Source organism: Lepisma saccharinum, chromosome 8 (genome assembly GCF_977018435.1).
Source record: "Lepisma saccharinum chromosome 8, izLepSacc3.1, whole genome shotgun sequence".
NCBI classification, from domain to species: domain Eukaryota; kingdom Metazoa; phylum Arthropoda; class Insecta; order Zygentoma; family Lepismatidae; genus Lepisma; species Lepisma saccharinum.
In genome coordinates, this window is record NC_139236.1 from 19,301,770 (window position 1) to 19,318,630 (window position 16,861).

General features: G+C 38.4%; 1 protein-coding gene across 1 annotated transcript in view; it reads left to right on the top strand.

Annotated features, from left to right (window-relative positions):
- The window catches only part of LOC145990874 (FRAS1-related extracellular matrix protein 2-like), a 46,348-nt gene extending 34,085 nt beyond the window's left edge, over positions 1-12,263 (top strand). Inside the window, exon 9 of the mRNA XM_083126324.1 lies at positions 11,158-12,263. Coding sequence (XP_082982450.1) covers positions 11,158-11,661 — 504 coding nt within the window. The 3' untranslated portion in view covers positions 11,662-12,263. The remainder of the gene's footprint in view (positions 1-11,157) is intronic.
- The last annotated feature ends 4,598 nt before the right edge of the window (positions 12,264-16,861 follow it).

Below are 16,861 nucleotides of genomic sequence, written 5' to 3' on the forward strand. Positions count from 1 at the left end.
AATATGACTAACCACCTGACAACCTTACTTGAAAGCTACAAATGCAATTTGTGTATATTGGAGGCCTTGATGTTGTTAACCCTGGGTCCATAATCCAGTGTGTCCAGGCTAAAGGTATCAAAAAATAACTAATCATATTGAAAGAACCATTCACGATATAATCACAATGCCAAGATTTGTTGTACCACACTTCTGAGGTCACTGGTGCAGTAGTCACACTTGTATAAATAGTTTAAAAACGATATACGAACACCTATTGCCTTTGCCTCAGTTGAGATGTGATAGCCAAGGTTCAAGGTATAGCACATTCTCTGGTTAGTAGAATTGAAATCAGTAACCTGTGTTCAGCAGTGCGGATAAAGGGAGTGGAATGTGGATCCCATCCTTCACCCTGCTGGAAATTTCTACTGTTTTCAGTAGACAAATTCTACTGTTTTCAAATGTCTTCTACTGTGTTCTGTGGAATGTACTGAAATCCTATTGTAGATCTACTGTACAGCTACTGTACTCTACAGTAGGACTACTGTACTATGCAGTAGGGCTACTGTACTGAAAAAACAATGTGAATAATAATGCATAATACTTGGATTGGATTGATTTGGTGTTTTAAGTCCACTTTATGCACGGTAAGGCTAATTGGGACTGGACCTACAGTTTAAAGTGGGATCCGAACCACTTGTGCCTCCACCGGGTATCGAACCCGGGACCCCTTGATTACAAGGCGACGACGCTACCACTGCGCCATCGGGGAGGCGTTAATAATGCATAATACTTGCTACAATATATTATAAAATCATTTATTGACTCCAAGAATAGACAAATTAATTCTTAACACTATATTTTCAGTGATTTTGAAGTGAATTGGAAAAGCAGTAGTACATGAACTGAATTTCTACTGCTTTTCTAATGAATACTACTGAAGTCAGATATATATTAATGAATAAGTTACTACAATTCTTTCTTAAGAAATATCTCAACCTTAAAGCAGCTAGCAGTTTGAATACATGATCATCAGTTGATTTGTTATTCAGCATGGAATTTCCACGGTTATTATTATATCTGTGTAATGCAATTGCAGAAAGGATCCATTTTTTGTTCAGGTCTTCATTTAAACTAATTTTTTGCAGTTTTCGTGTGAATATAGGGAGAATGTTTTTCAATTTTCTACAAGTGCATTAACCACAGTGAAGCAACACACTTAAAAACGTGTTCACTTTATTTAATTTCTTTGTTGTGTGAACACATTCCTAAGTAGCAAGTTCCACATGCTTTACCATACAATTATTTTAGTGTTTTTTATGATTTTTCCATTCATTTCCAGTTGTATAGAAACTAAAATTTTCATTACTGACAGGAGCACTGTTTTCAGACAGCAATATACTGAACACAATAATATATGTTAGTTGTACAATTACAGTAGAGCGTCGATTATCCGAACGTCGGTCAACCGAACGACCGCTTAACCGAACTGTGTACTCGCTCACTTTCATATATCTGTAATGAAAAAAGTACGTGACTTAGCTGCTCGTAAGCATGTAGGCTTGCTTAGACAGACCAAAATAAAGGATTTTTTTAAACATTAATTTTGTGTACTGTGTGTATTGTTCATGCAAAATGCGTATGTAATATGTACATATTTTTGTTTAATAAACTGTACCACATACTATATATTCCTACTAAAGTTGCCTTTGTACGTTACTTTGTAATACATACTTAAAGAGATGCCTGTTTTTATGAATAAATTTACTGTACAGTACTTCTTTTTGGCAAATAAACATGTACAGTTCGATTATCCGAACAAACCAGTTTTCCGAACACCCATGTCCCCCAATTACTTCGGATAATCGACGCTCTACTGTATATTACTGAAAAAGTTAAGAGTTCAGTTCAACTACTTAAGATAGAGGAAACAGTTGGACTACCCAAAACAGTAGGAAACATTAGCAATAGAGTTAATGTACTGAAAACAGTAGAAACAGTTGGGCTACTAAAAATAGTAAAAAAGTAAAAGTAAAGTGCTCCCCTGTGCTTAGCACCATGCCATGAAGGCATATAGGGGGTGTGGGGGTAACGTCCCATACTTTCTTGATCCAGTCGTGAGTGGGGGTGATGTGATCAGCATCACGCCCCTGACCGCCCTTACCCCCCAGGGTTTCCCCCAGGTTCCCATGTCATTTGACACTGGGTGGGCGCCGGGGCCGCTTCTGACGTTAGAAAAGTTCCCGGATTTGAACCGGCCGTGGATCGAACCCGGTACCTTTAGCATGGTAGTCAGACACGTTACTGACTCTTTTTTTTTTTTTTCTTTATTGAAAGAAGCTATTACTTACACAGATTTTACAGTTGGACGTGAATTTCAAAGGATCCCATGTAAGAAATTTGCATACAAGGCTTTACAGGTTATCTGATCATTGTGATAATATTGTTCATTGGCATAGAATTTGAATGACAGTTTTTGTACATGAGGTTGGTTGCCAAGCACATAATAGACAAAATGTCCTATGAGAAATTGCACTGCACGTGTTCTTGTGAGAGGAAAATACTGAAACTCTGGAGCTAATATATGGTTCACCGTGAAGTCATTCGGGGAGCGGCAGCATATGATTCCAAGTAACTTCTTAAGGTGTTTCCAATGGTCCACGACTGTCACACATGTCGTCAGTCGATGCACTAAGGTGTCGTCCTGTGCTCATTTGGTACAATGGGAGTTGTCGGCCATAAGGTATCTCTGCAATCGTACTCTAGTGACGATAGCATCGTGTAAGTTAAGTACCATATGGAGCACACTCGATTGGGGAGGTGGTTTGCCGCTATGTTTCTCCACACGATGCTCCAGCGCACATTGGGGAATAATGGGACAATACGCGGAATATGTTTCATCCGGGTTTGCAGCATTTTTGATAGAGATTTGACTGTTATATCAGAAGGATCCACATTTGGAAGGAGCATCAATATGTAACAAATGTCCACTATGGTTGTTCGTAAATAGAGAAATTTAGTGGGTATAACACCTGGGTAAATTGGGGCATATAGTTCCACTTCATTCAGCATGGAGCGTAGCACACGAGCTGTAATGCTATCTTGATGTTGGACTATCATGGTGATATGGCAGTGCAAAAATAAGGCTTGCCCTTGTCGGTCGATACTCAGCAGGTTTAGTCCTCCAAGGTGAGTTGATAGGCATAGTGTGTTATGAGCTACATGGAACAGGTGACCGTGCCAGAGAAAGCATGTTATCATTATCCGGATTCTCGCAGCCATTTGGGTAGGCACAGGTAGTATTTGCGCCACATACCATAGTTTCGAGAGTGCATAAATGTTGACATATTTGATTCTAGCACTTAGTGACAGTTGGCGGAGTCAGTTGAAGTGTAATACTGTTTGTATTTTGGGCACTATGGTTTGAAATGTGTGGTTGGAAGTCTCGACCAGGTTTCTCGAGAAGTAGATCCCAAGTACTTTCAATACGTCCGTCACGGTCATTGTGGCAGATTCTGTCCAGTTCAATGCCATTGTCCCCAAGGGTAGAATTTTTGATTTTTTCAGGTTGAGACACAAGCCTGTATTTACTCGTAATTGTTCCAAGATTTCCATTAGGTTTACATAATCCTGGTGATCACGCACCACCACTGTGACATCGTCGGCGTATGCAAAAACTCAATAGGTCATGCCATATGCTTGTATTCCTCGTAGTCATTGATTTATTTGGTGTAGGAAGGGGCTAAGAGCTGTACAGAAGGCTAGGAGTGAAAAGGGGCAACCTTGCCTACCAGAGCATTGAAGAACAAACGGCGAGGATAATGTTCCATTTACACACAAATGTACCCGAGCCTGGGTGTATAGGCTCTTTATCGCTTTTACGAAGGATTCTCCGCATCCAACATGAGTTAAATGCCGAAATAGATAATGATGATACAATGAGTGAAATGCTCCTTTGAAGTCCAGGGCCACTAGAGTTGCTTCCGAATCAGGGGCTTCATTCATTACAGTAACGATGTCTCGTATGCTGGTGAGGACGGTAGTTATATTACCATTAGTTCCGTCCTCAAATTGATGGGGGCCTAGTAGGGTAGCTGCATGGTGTTGTAGTCGGCGCGTTAATACTCGTGCCAATATTTTATAATCGGCACATAACAAAGTGATGGGGCGGTAATGTTCAGGTGTTAAGGGATGTATCACTTTCGGGATTAAGACCATGACACCTGTCGAGCTTGTATGACCTAGCTTCTTCTGCGCAAAACAGGCATTGAGCCACCGCATAAGCAAGTCTGCCATGGTAGGCCAAAATGTTTGAAATAATTCAATCGGTAGTCCGTCTATGCCCGGGGTTTTTCCTTTTTGAGCTTGTTGGATGGCCGCTTCTTTAGAGAACGGTTGGTTTAACATGGCTTCATCTTCCCCTGATAGCATAGGAATATCAGGGTATGACACGTGTTCTTCTTCCGCTTGGAATGCCTTAAATTGTGTTGCAAAGTGTTCATATAGGTATGCACGAATGTCTGAGGGTTGTGTGAGGTATTCGTTCCCTTGTTGCAATCTCGTTATGAGTTTCCTCCTCCCACTTCGCTGTTCTGCGCTTACATGGGCAATACTAGCTTGTTCTTGGGGGTCAATTGTTGGGAGACGACTTCTCACCATGAAACCTGTCATTCCCTCGTGGTGCATCCTCAGTAGCACCGATTGTATGCGTTTCAGTTCCTGCAGTTGTGTCGTCAACACGTGGAGTACGCGATAATAGAAATTGTATTTCTTATAGAAATCCGTGTGCATCATACATGTGTATGCTATACAAAAATGCTTGATTGACAGCTTCAGGAACGTGTCCCACCATGTAATGATGTCAGTTTGGCGCCTGCTCATATATTCCCATTCCTTCCACTTTTGTTTGAAGTTTGTTTGAAATTGTTCATCTTGAAGAATCCGACTATTAAGTTTCCAGTATCCCCGTCCTCGAACTGCAGTTTTGGTGTCGATTGCTATGGCTAGTTGCACACTGAGGTGGTCGGTGAAGCAAGTGGGAAAAATCTTTATGGATGACACTTTGGGTAATAAGTTCGCACTTACATAGAAACGGTCTAATCGGCTGGCCGAGTCTGGACGTATGAAGGCGAATCCTTCCAGTTGTTGGTGCTTGGTTTCCCAAACATCTTTTAGGTGAAAGGAGTAGAGAGACTAAGGGATGAGTTGAACCCTGGATATTGATATTGTCGTCGTAACACACAGTTAAAATCCCCAGCAATGACAATATGTTGGTGGTTGCACCCTAAAGCTGTCGCCACTTCTGTTGCATAGAAAGTGTTTTGTGCCTTGTGGGCCACTGATCCTGAAGGCGCATAGATATTACAAAACCAGAATTTACCTATTTCGACGCACATAATTCTCCCAGAGGGATGCAGGAAAGTTTTGTTAACAGGTATACCTTGTCGTACCAAAATGGCAGTACCTGTGGCGTTCTATGTAAAATTATTATATATAGTGTAGTCGTGGCCACATGTAAAATCGTCTGTACCGACCTCTTGAAGGAAAAGAAGATCGAGAGCACTTTGCTTTATATAATCAGTTAAGGCATGGTGTTTGACTGTAGAGGATAGTTTGTTCAGATTTAGTGTGGCATAATGATACACGGGAGCCGTCATATAGCACACTAATGATATAAACAACCAAAACATTGCATGTACTTACAGGTTTTCTAAAGAATCATTATTTAGAGTGTTCGTCATCGTGGGGTTTCCAAAGGGTTGGGCACACTTGGGGTCAGACTTCACTGGCGATGGTGAACGTTGTTCGTTCGTTTTCTTCGCCGGGTGGGTGTGATTCTAGTCTGTGCTACGTGGCTTCTTCCTCTTCTTCTTTCCCAGTGTGGGTGAAGATGGGGTCAGCAATGATGGGGGTTCTAGAGTCAGGTCCATGTTTGTCGTCTGCAAAGAAACTGCATCTACTAGTGGTGAGTTCTCGATGGTTTCCACAAAAGTCATTTGCGTAGTATGGATACTTAGCGGCATGATTGTAGTCTCATCATTAGGAGATACTGGAACCTCCATGGGATCGACAGAATTTATAACACTAGGCAGGGTGCTGTTTTCTTCGGTCGGCGTTGAAGGGACATCCTGTATTATATCGGAACTGGCGTCTACAGTTGATTCAGTTTGCGTCTTGGTTATTGTAACTGGAAGTACTGTCTGATCATTGTGTATCACTTCTTCAGTGCTGTTGAGGTTGAATGCGGCGGGTCGCACTCTCCCTGCATACGAGTTATCACTTGTGTGTGGTGTGCTGTTGGCCTTTGGCGACTAGGGCATTGGTTAAAGAAATGATCGACCACATCACAGTAGGAACACGTACGCTCTAGACCATTGTACGTGACCCAATAACGGCTGCCACTGATCATAATGTATGAAGGTATCGCACGGGACAAGTTCATCTTTAGCAATTTTCTTCCGGTTCTCACTGGGTATATGTGGTCTTTTGAGTATGTTTCGTCATCAAGGAAGATCACCTGTCCGTAGTTAGTTAGTACAGAATATATTGCTTCATCTGACATTTCAGTCGGCACGACGTGCAGCTGCACTATCACATGATTTACATCTGCCCACGTCATTATCACTTCATGTTCGCCGTCATCGTCATTATACATATACACTCCTTTCGACTCGCGTAATAACTGTTCACCCGTTACTTTAGACAATAATTTCACAAAAACACATTTTCTATAATAGTCTACTTCTACCTGTTCTGGTTTCAGTTTCAATTTCGTACTTATCCAGCAATGTAGTTCATTTGACGTGGGCTTATTTCTCACTTCTCTAAAGTTCAATTTCAAAGTGTTCACTCACTTGATGGCCATTTTCAAGACTTCAGTTTTGTTCGACTGGACGATTACGTAAAACACACGCGCTGTCTCAACTACATGCTACGGGAGAGAGCACCGATCCAACTTCCTCCTTCCGCGGTTCGCGGGAGACTGTCTGAGCCACCACCGCCACTAAAAATAGTAGAAAACATTAGCAATACAGTTCAGCTACTGAAAACAGTAGTCTACTAAAAAAAAAAGTAGAAGACAGTAGCATTACAGTTCATCTACTCTAACACTGTAGATGTTTCAAAACACCCATTGATCTACTGAAAACAGTAGACAGAATCTTCAGTAGGGCAGCGAGTCAAGACTCTAAGAGAGACAGAACATTTGGTTTCTCCAACTAAGAAACACACAAAACAGCATGTGTGTGATGGGACTTTGTGTGTAGGTGCCATTTTCTAGAAATCCTTGTAAGTCAATTAGACATGCTAGTAATGATTAAATAAAATTCAAGTAAACTTGTGTGTGGTTAGCAAGTTCTTTCCAAAAACCGATGTTTTGGACCTGTTGCCAGATCCTTCCTCAGGGTAGTCGAAATAAATCACATAAAAATAATATTATTACATGGTTAACCTTTTAATGTGCTTTCTTTAGACTACCCTGAGGAAATTTAAGACAAGGGTCCAAAACATCGGTTTTTGGAAAGAACCTGTTAAACCACACATAAGTAGTGACTTGTGTTTTATTCAATAATTGCAGGCTGTGGTTATGTGAAATTACTTGAAGCTAGTAATGAACTGCGGTGGCTCAGTCGGTAACGCGTCTGACTACCATGCTCGATCCCCGGCCAGTTCAAATCCGGGAACTTTTCTAACGTTGGAAGCGGCTCCGGCGCCCACCCAGCGTCGAATGACATGGGTACCTGGGGGAAACCCTGGGGGTTAAAGGCGGTCAGGGGCGTGATGCTGATCACATCACCCCCACTCACGCCTTCATGGCGTAGTGCTAAGCACAGGGGAACACTTTACCTTTACCTTTTAGTAATGAACTGCGGATTCCTCATTCAACAGCTCACGGCATTGTACACAAACATCTTTATTTGCATTTTGAACCAGGTTCAACTTCGTCACCACATTATAACAGCTGATCTTGGCTTCAGAGCTGACTTAACTGTTATGATGTTCAAGTGTATTGATTTCTTAATCTGGTGTTTTGTGATGCAGCAAACTTTCATGTGTGGGTAATTTAAAGACACAAAAGCATTTACAGCATTTGTGTCTTTAAATGCATTTACAGCATTTGTGGTTCTGATAAGCCACACCAAGTGATTGAACATGAAAGGCCACACATCAAATGTTAATGTCTGGTTAGGAATGTACAAAAACAGCATCATGGTCCATCATTCATTTTTCACCCAATTTCCAGTGTTGGGACTTGTTGATCTTGATGTGCTTTAGAATTTTTGCTCTTACACAGATTTTTTCCAGGTTTTACATTGTGCTTCACCACACTTTCATGGAGATTTACCATGTTTCTGAAATACAATTTTCCTGGTGATTGGACTGAAAGAGGATCCAAACTTCCTGGTTGTCTAGATATCTGGATTTAACACAATTGGACTATGTTTTACAAGGGATTTCATTGATATCTGCATGTATCAGAGTAAAGTTCATGATTTAGATCATTCGGGAAAAAAAAAAACAACCAGTTGATCTTGGTATGCCTCAGATGTTAAAAAACACTTGGAGAGAGCTTTGTTTTTGTTTTGACATCTGTCAAGCTACAAAAAGTGCCCACATTGAACTTCATTGACTTCCATCAAAACTGATGAGTTACCTTGTATAATAATCAAACAAATAGTTTAATAAGACATAGCTGCTGGGATACTTGTTTTCATTTTTTGATACATTTATTCTGGACACCCGTGTATATATGGTCTTGCATTTAGTGGTCCAAATTGTTCCAAATATGGTCAATACAGACTGTGGAACTAAAATTTCAAGACATCCCACTCAGTTTCTCGAGGGTATTCAACATGCAGAGGGGTATGAAGATCAGAATTTTTGTAGAACAACAGGACGTCTTCCAGCATTATTCCACTTCTTGTAGAGTGGATTGTAACCTAAGCATTCTCCATTACTCACACTTCTATAGCAATAGCTAAAAATCTCAATCCACTCATATATAATTCTGTAAGAGAGAGTATTGTCCTCATACTGAACTTACATGTGTTCATGGATCTGTGCTTCTGGTACTCCTTCTGCTCACAAAAAACATATCATGTGCTCCTTTTTCATGCATTTGTCAAGTTTGGCAGCCATATTCACCAGTAAATTCACCATATTTGCCTAAATTCTATGCCTTTACACATTCTTATCCATCCAGTCTTATTCCATTTTTGAATAGCTGTAAGTTTTTGTAACTCGCCTCTTTTACAACAGCTATAAGTTGGTCTCTCACTTAACTCCAAACATGGAAGACCAAGATCTGTGCAGTGTTTATGGAAGACCAACATTTGTGCAGTGTTTACTTTTGTAGAAAGATTGGCTTCACGACACTAATAATAACATAAAATATTATTTTCTTACCTAATGTTATTTCTTTCATTAGATATTTTCTTCATCTGTGTTTGGGAATGTGGTAGAATAATTAACTACAATAATAAGTGCTTAAAATAGCCATGTGTTTATTTACTTCAAGGAAATACACTAACATAATAATAATAATAATAATAATAATAATTCCTTTATTTAGCGGGCGAGGTTCAGCCGTAGGCTGTAGACACTGCTACAAATTTTGTTAAAAAACATTAAATGTAATTAATTATTTAATGCCAATCACCACTGGCGTATGCAAGAATTTTTTTTCTGGAAGGGCTGGAATTGTAAAGGTGAATAATACATAGCTGCTTTCTAGGGGGACAGTATAGACAATAAGATATTTCATATATTTAGAAATTTCTACTCTCAAAAATGGCAATTGGGGCCATTTTAAGGGAGTTTTGCATTTACTATTCTGGTTTAAACTAGTTCTTCACTGCTTTTATTTGAAAATATTGAATTTGTCCAAATTTCAAAGGGGGCTCTCTGTGTACACCAGTGCCAATCACTTACACGAGATGTAGACCTGTTTATTGATGCAAATATAATTGCCATGCCAGTTTCTTCATAAGATAGCTCTGAAAAAGTAATGTTTGTCTACATACAAAATAATTTTAAATATTTCACGCCAGTTACATAGTCTTTTTCTTTACCATTCACAATTGATATAACAAGATGAGATCCTTGCTTTAAACGGAAACTGGTAACTTTTCCATTACAGTATTTCATAACAGCCTATATATCACTGTATTTTACTATATTTCATGTGTACATATTCTGTATTTCATTGTACTATTATATTGCAAGGTTTAAGATACTGTAAATACAATTGGCATGATCGATATCACTGCATGTAAATGAAAACAATGTGATTCATGGACGAAATAAATCAGTCAATCTTTAAAAATAAAATATGTATCGTAAAACATAAACCACATTATACTATAATGATATGAAGGCATCTCAATGTTTAGCAGATGCTCCAAACATGGTGTGGTTACTGGTATAAGGTAACATTTACATTGCAGTGTATCATTGCATTATGTTGTACTCAATGATATTTTATTATATTCCACAGTTACCATGTATTGTATTGCCATCGTATTATTGTATTATACATTTACTATATTTCACTGTTACCATAAATTGTATTTAATTGTTTTATTATACTGCATTGTTTATGATATTGTAAACAAACTGACATGTCCGATATCACTGTATGTAAGTGATTCATGGATGAAATAAATCTTATCTTATCTTATCTTTCTTGTTGCTTAAATTCACACATGATTTTTATGTAATTGGCTTACATATTCTGTCCTGGTTTATCTATGGAGCAAGGCCATGCAAAGTGGCAGAGAAAGGGGGGGGGGGGGGATCAAGTGGGCAGAGCAAAGCAGTACGCGCTGCTGTGAAGGCTGGTAACTGCAGTTGCTTTCCTTCCCCTCCATGCAATTCCATTCCCTCTCACGTATACATTCGTGGAGCCGTCTTGCATCACTACTTGCCCAGAGAATTGTTTTCGTTGACTTACTCCAGAGATATCTGAGACAGAGTATATCTTCTTACAGTCAGTCCCACCAAAATTCCCCCAAGTTAGAATGCAATTGCATGTCACTTATTTTATAAGATCCTCTTTCAAAGGAAATTACAATTTTTGCTAAGAGAGTGATAAAAAAAGTTAATAGTGTAATATACTGTCATTAATTATGTGTTATTGTTTCTCTATTACTGTCTTCCCACTGTTGTTCTTCATTATAGGTTTCTCAGGGGAGACAGTGGTTTATTCATTGCATATACACAGTTAGATCTGAAGAAAATGCTGCAAGAGGCATTGGAAAAAGGAGCATCAGTTCTCGTCACATAACTCATTTTGTGAACTGGATGGAATCCAATTCCTCGCTGGTGACTCGGAGGAAACGTGCTCTAACTGATGTAGATGGCGTTGGAGAAGATGGCCGTGGAACAAATCTGCACCGTATATCCCTGAAGTTCAAAAGGAATAAAGCAAGCAACGATGACGACGATGTTAATAATGTAACTGAAAATGAAGAATATGTTGTTTTCTCATGGTTACCAGTAGTAGTAAGCATTTGTGCTTCCATCCTAGTCATTAGTGTAGCAACAATTATCATGTGCAAAAGACAGAAAAATGCAAAAGTTCCTTCTGTTTTAAATAGTACTGTTACTGTCATGGCACCTTATGGAAACAGCCATGTGACTTCCAGACATTTTGACTCTGCTAGTGATTTTACAGAAGTTTGATTAACAAAGAATCAATGTTTTGTGGACAGCTATTCACTGCCTTACTGGCTCAACACAAGTGAGCAGTTTGAAAAGACTGAACTGGTATTTGTGATGTACAAGTGGTGTATGATAAGTAGTGACAAGTGCCTTTGTTATAGAATTAGAGAAGGACACAGTAAGTTCACAAATTTTGTGGACAATTAATCTATTCAGTGGAAGTAGATTGTTTTTTAAACTTTTTTACAATTTTTTTGAAGTATATTTTTCTGTTCCACTTGTAGGAGATGGATATGACCCATGTGCAGAATACAGTATTAAAACGTGTAAATTTTTAGTGGTGTAATTTTTGAAAAAAGAAAAATATTTTAGAATAAATAGTTCCAAGCCAAAATCATTTACAAATTTATATGTGAGATTTTGTACTTAATTCTAGCAGTTTTTATAAAGTGTTATGACATGTAGCAAGACAACGGCAACTTCGTATGTTTGGTTTTACCTGCAAATATTAAATAGAGATACTTTAACTCAGTGCACAGTGATCCAGAATGTCAAAAAAATCGGCAAAAATATATATCTTTTGCTTTTCAGTAAGGGGATGAAGCAAGGGCCAGGAAACATGAAGAAGAAGAAAATGTCGTTGGGAGAGGAGGGTTGCCAGATATTTTTAGGAGGGATAAAATTTGAACAATAAAAATAGTAATGAATGCTAGTGTAAAGTAGTAATTAAAATCTCATAAAATAAACTATTTTTATTCCATTTATTATTATTATTATTGCTGTTATTATATCCTTGAGTCGACTTTTCTACTAGCAGATGAATGAATATGTTGCACAATTGTTCTTCATTGTCTTTTCATTATGAAAAATACATAACCTGGTTTCTGTATTGTATTTCTTTGGTTATTCTGTTTGAATAACTAACCGAACTATAATTATCTATTTAACAATAAAAATGACAACATTTCTGCTATTTTTTAGCTTAATATAACAATGCCAATACCGGTTTGATCCTCCCCTTCAACACTCATAACTAGGGCTAGGATTTTGATGACCTAAAAATTCGTAAAAAATGCCCTTAAAAAGATGCATTTATGACCTAAAATTGCCAAAAAATGACTTTAAAAATGACCTAAAAATCGTTAAAAATTCCAAAGTAAAATTTTATTTGCACTTCAAATTACAGCAACTCTAGTATGCAACTTTTGACAAATTATGAGAGGTTACTGTTCAGTTTTGAGTTGCAGTGTGTAACGAATATTTTCTGTAAATTTTCAAAAAGAAATGAATGACGATTGTCAGCTAGCACACTTTTATACATAGAAAAGATCCTTTCAACATCAACAGAGGTAATAGGGGCATATTTAAAACATACAATGTCACTTGGTTCTAATTCGGTTTCAGAGTCTGGCAATGAAAACGTTTTCCCACACAATACGTCACGAATAGAACATATTATTGTGTATCCTGCATTTTTCCCTAGCACTTTCTGCATCTTTTCTCTCACTTGTATTCCAACAGTACCTGGATCTGCTTCCAAATTATCCTGAACTTTGTTAAGGACATTAACTTGATCAACCAATGTAGCTCCAGATGTCTCGAGTGAAGTTATGGCAGAAGGTAGGAAGCCGAAGTTGGACTTTATATAGCATAATTTTCCCTCCATTTCGTGATCAGCCAAGAGTTCCTGTGCTTGTCTTATACACAATGCTTCACTGCTGTCGAACGAGGTTACAACTTCTTTCACAACTTTATAATTTTCACAATAGTAACCACAAGCCTCTAACCATGTACCCCATCTAGTAAGAATAGGAGCTGGTGGCAAAGGCACATCAGGTGCATGAGACCTAAAAGCTAACACTCGTGATGGGGACTTGAGGAAAATCTTCTTAATGTTTGCAATCAGTTGGTCTGCATCAGGAAAGTGACTTCGCAGTTCTTCAGCAATACGGTGACACGCATGTGCAAGACATGTTACATGTACCATTTTCGAGTACAGTCCTTTCAGAGAATTCCCTGCTTTAACCATGTACGGTGCCGCATCTGTTACGAAAAGCAACACCTTGTCATATTGAATACCGTTGGGCCACAATAACTGCATCGCGTTATTGAAAACTTTGCTGATCGTTGAATAATTCACTTTTTCTAGACATTCACAATTTATTAGAAACACTTGAGTAGACTCGGATTCCTGCATCGTACCAATCACTACATTTGCAATGTACCGTCCGAGTGAGTCGGTACTTTCGTCAATTGACACCCATATTTTTTTACCATGAATTTTCTGCCGAATTTGATCCATTGTTTGGTTGTAGCATTTCTTGACATAATTTTTCCTTAGCGTGGAAGAATCTGGTATCGATTTCCCAGTATGTTTTTCCAAAAATACTCGAAGTTTAGGATTATTTAGTTTACTTAGAGGAATGTCAGCAGAAATATAAGCATCGCACAGTTCTTCAGAAATAACAGAGGATTTGGAGGAACACTCACCCATTAACAATTGCACCTTCCTCTTCTGATCTTGAATTTGCTTCAGAGCTGCCTTGTGTTTCTCGCGGTTGACATGTTGCTCCACCGTGAATTTCTTTTCCGCAGCAACTCTTACACCACAAAGCTGACAGAATAATACTGATCCGTCCGTACTGAACGTATTTTCACCATACTGGCACACAAACTGTTTTAATTTGTACTGTGTACTTTGCTTGGTTTTTGGCATCTTGTCCAATGCTTCGAAAACCTGCTCTACTGAACACTTGCACCAAAGTAAATTCTCGCAATAAACAGGAACTTCGACAATGGCCAGATCACACGTTCCATCCATTCACTTTCATGGAACACAACAATTGGTCTGAGCAGATTAGAAGATAAGATTAGGCAGGGCAACGACTTTCTTCTCGTGGGGCAAAATTGCGAGCTGTTTTGAACTTCTAACAATTGAATTTCATTGTAAGGAAATCGTTATATTCGTGTTGTTTATTTTCTTCAGAGACGGATGGAAGGTAGCTGCGGTTTCATATATTTTAAATTGTCTAGGTAAGATATGAAAAAATAGGATATTTATTCATCTTAATCCTTTCACGTTAATGCTGCCCATGCACTCGCAGCGTACAAGTGCTCTGGAAAACTAAGAAAATAAAAAAAAAATGACCAAAAAATGACTTAAAATGCCAAAAACTGACTTATACAACCCAAAAAATGCAAAAAAATGCCCCAACAAATAGTGCTTAAAAGTTTCAGCACAACATGAAACATATAAATATTAAAAGATTTGGGTTTCTTATTCACCAGAAAAAAAGATGCAATTTCATCAAAATCCTAGCCCTACTCATAACTGTTCTTAAACTTAACAAACATCTTTATATACAATCACTATGCACTATGCAAGTGTGTGTTTTATGAGACTGCATATAGGTTAAACACAGTGATCAGAACTCTACATTTTACAAGTAGCTTCGCTACAACTGCAGCTACTTTTCCAAAATGTAGCTTTGCTACAGCTACAGCTACATCTACCTAAAGGTAGCTCACTACGCTACTCCTGTTCGCTACTCGCTACTTCACTACTTCTGCATAAGAAATTAAAACAACAACATGGATATTCAAGAGAAGCCCCTAGTATAATACGGTAGTTGTACTTACTGGAAAATAGATTCTGTGATTTATTTTCATGATTTCCGTCCTTCGATAATTTTGATAACAGTGTTACCTCAGTTACTTATTTTTACTGAGTGTTTGAGAATAACGTACCTATGTGAGTGGAATATCAATTCAAATTTGATATATTAGGTGGTTACCAAAATTAATGATTATAACTATATACAAATAAAAAATAAAATTTGGTAGGATTATTTATGTTTACACATCAACATATTTTTCTTTTGAGAATAAATATTTCATTTTTTAATAGACCAATATGAAGGCAGTATGTTGAACGAAAAATATATCTTACTGACTCTTTCGAGGATGCTAATTGTTGTGAACATGATGGATAACCAGATTTTGTGATTATCTACATAATTATGACTGACATCCATAATTAAGATAAAATAATTTTTCTATAACTGACAGTTCCGCTAAAAGTTTATGTACACCAATCTTAAAAATTACACCATAGAAAAATTACCCTTTGCATTTTCGTGTTTCTGTCCGTTCAATTTTAGGTAAAAAATGAGACATCTAAAGTTGCGAGGCCAGTGGGGCACTCAAAACACGATCCACCCAGGCCCGTAGCCACAATTGATTTCCAGGGGGAGCTCACGGGTTATCAGGGAGGCTTTGTAAACCAAGTCCAGTTTTCAAATGTTTAACAGTATAAAATCAAGGCAAATTGGGTGGGGGGCATTATGTTATTATAAAACATAAAATTTAGAAATATCATGCAAATGCTACAGTTTTTTCTATATCTTCTAAAACATCTATTGAAGTCTTAATTGACTGCTACTCACACCATCCCTTAATGCACACACTATTGTTTTTGATGATTGATTGATTTGGTGTTTTAAGTCCACTTTATGCACAGTAAGGCTAATCGGGACTGTACCTACAGTTTAGAGTGGGATCCGAACCACTGTGCCATTTGTCTCCACCGGGTATCGAACTTGGGAGCCCTTTACTACTGCGCCATCAGGGAGGCCCACTATTTTTGATGATACAGGTATTTAAATGATACAAGTAGAAATGTACAATATTCACTTCAATCATAGTGCCTACCATGGCCCGCCGAAGCAATAAAACTCCTCTTCGTTCCCAAAACTTTGGATCTGTTCTCATTTGACGCAGCTGTGGAAGGAATGTGGATGATGATGTTAAAGTCCCAGATATTTGTCAAACGAGAGGCTGCAACAGGGGCAGGGAAGTTACAGATTAAGAAGCTCCCCTATGAACGAACTTTCTAAAGTCTAGAGAATCTTCTAAACACTTGCCGGTACTTAGATTTCTGCTCACAAATAAGATGAACAAATATAATAGCTGCTGTTCATGTTCTGTGAATTTATCCCTCGCAAACTTGTGAACAAAATAATATATGCTATCTACATTTTCACTCTTCACCTCAAACAAATTAGAGTACAAAGTAGTTTTGCCTAATGTCAAGGGGGCTGGCGGCAGTGCTAAGGGGGGGGGGGTGGCGGCCTTGCCAGGGGGGCTGAGTCCCCCCTGGCCCCTGCTTGGCTACGGGTCTGCTCTCACCGCAGCGTTTTTCGTCTTGTGGAAGGCCCTACTC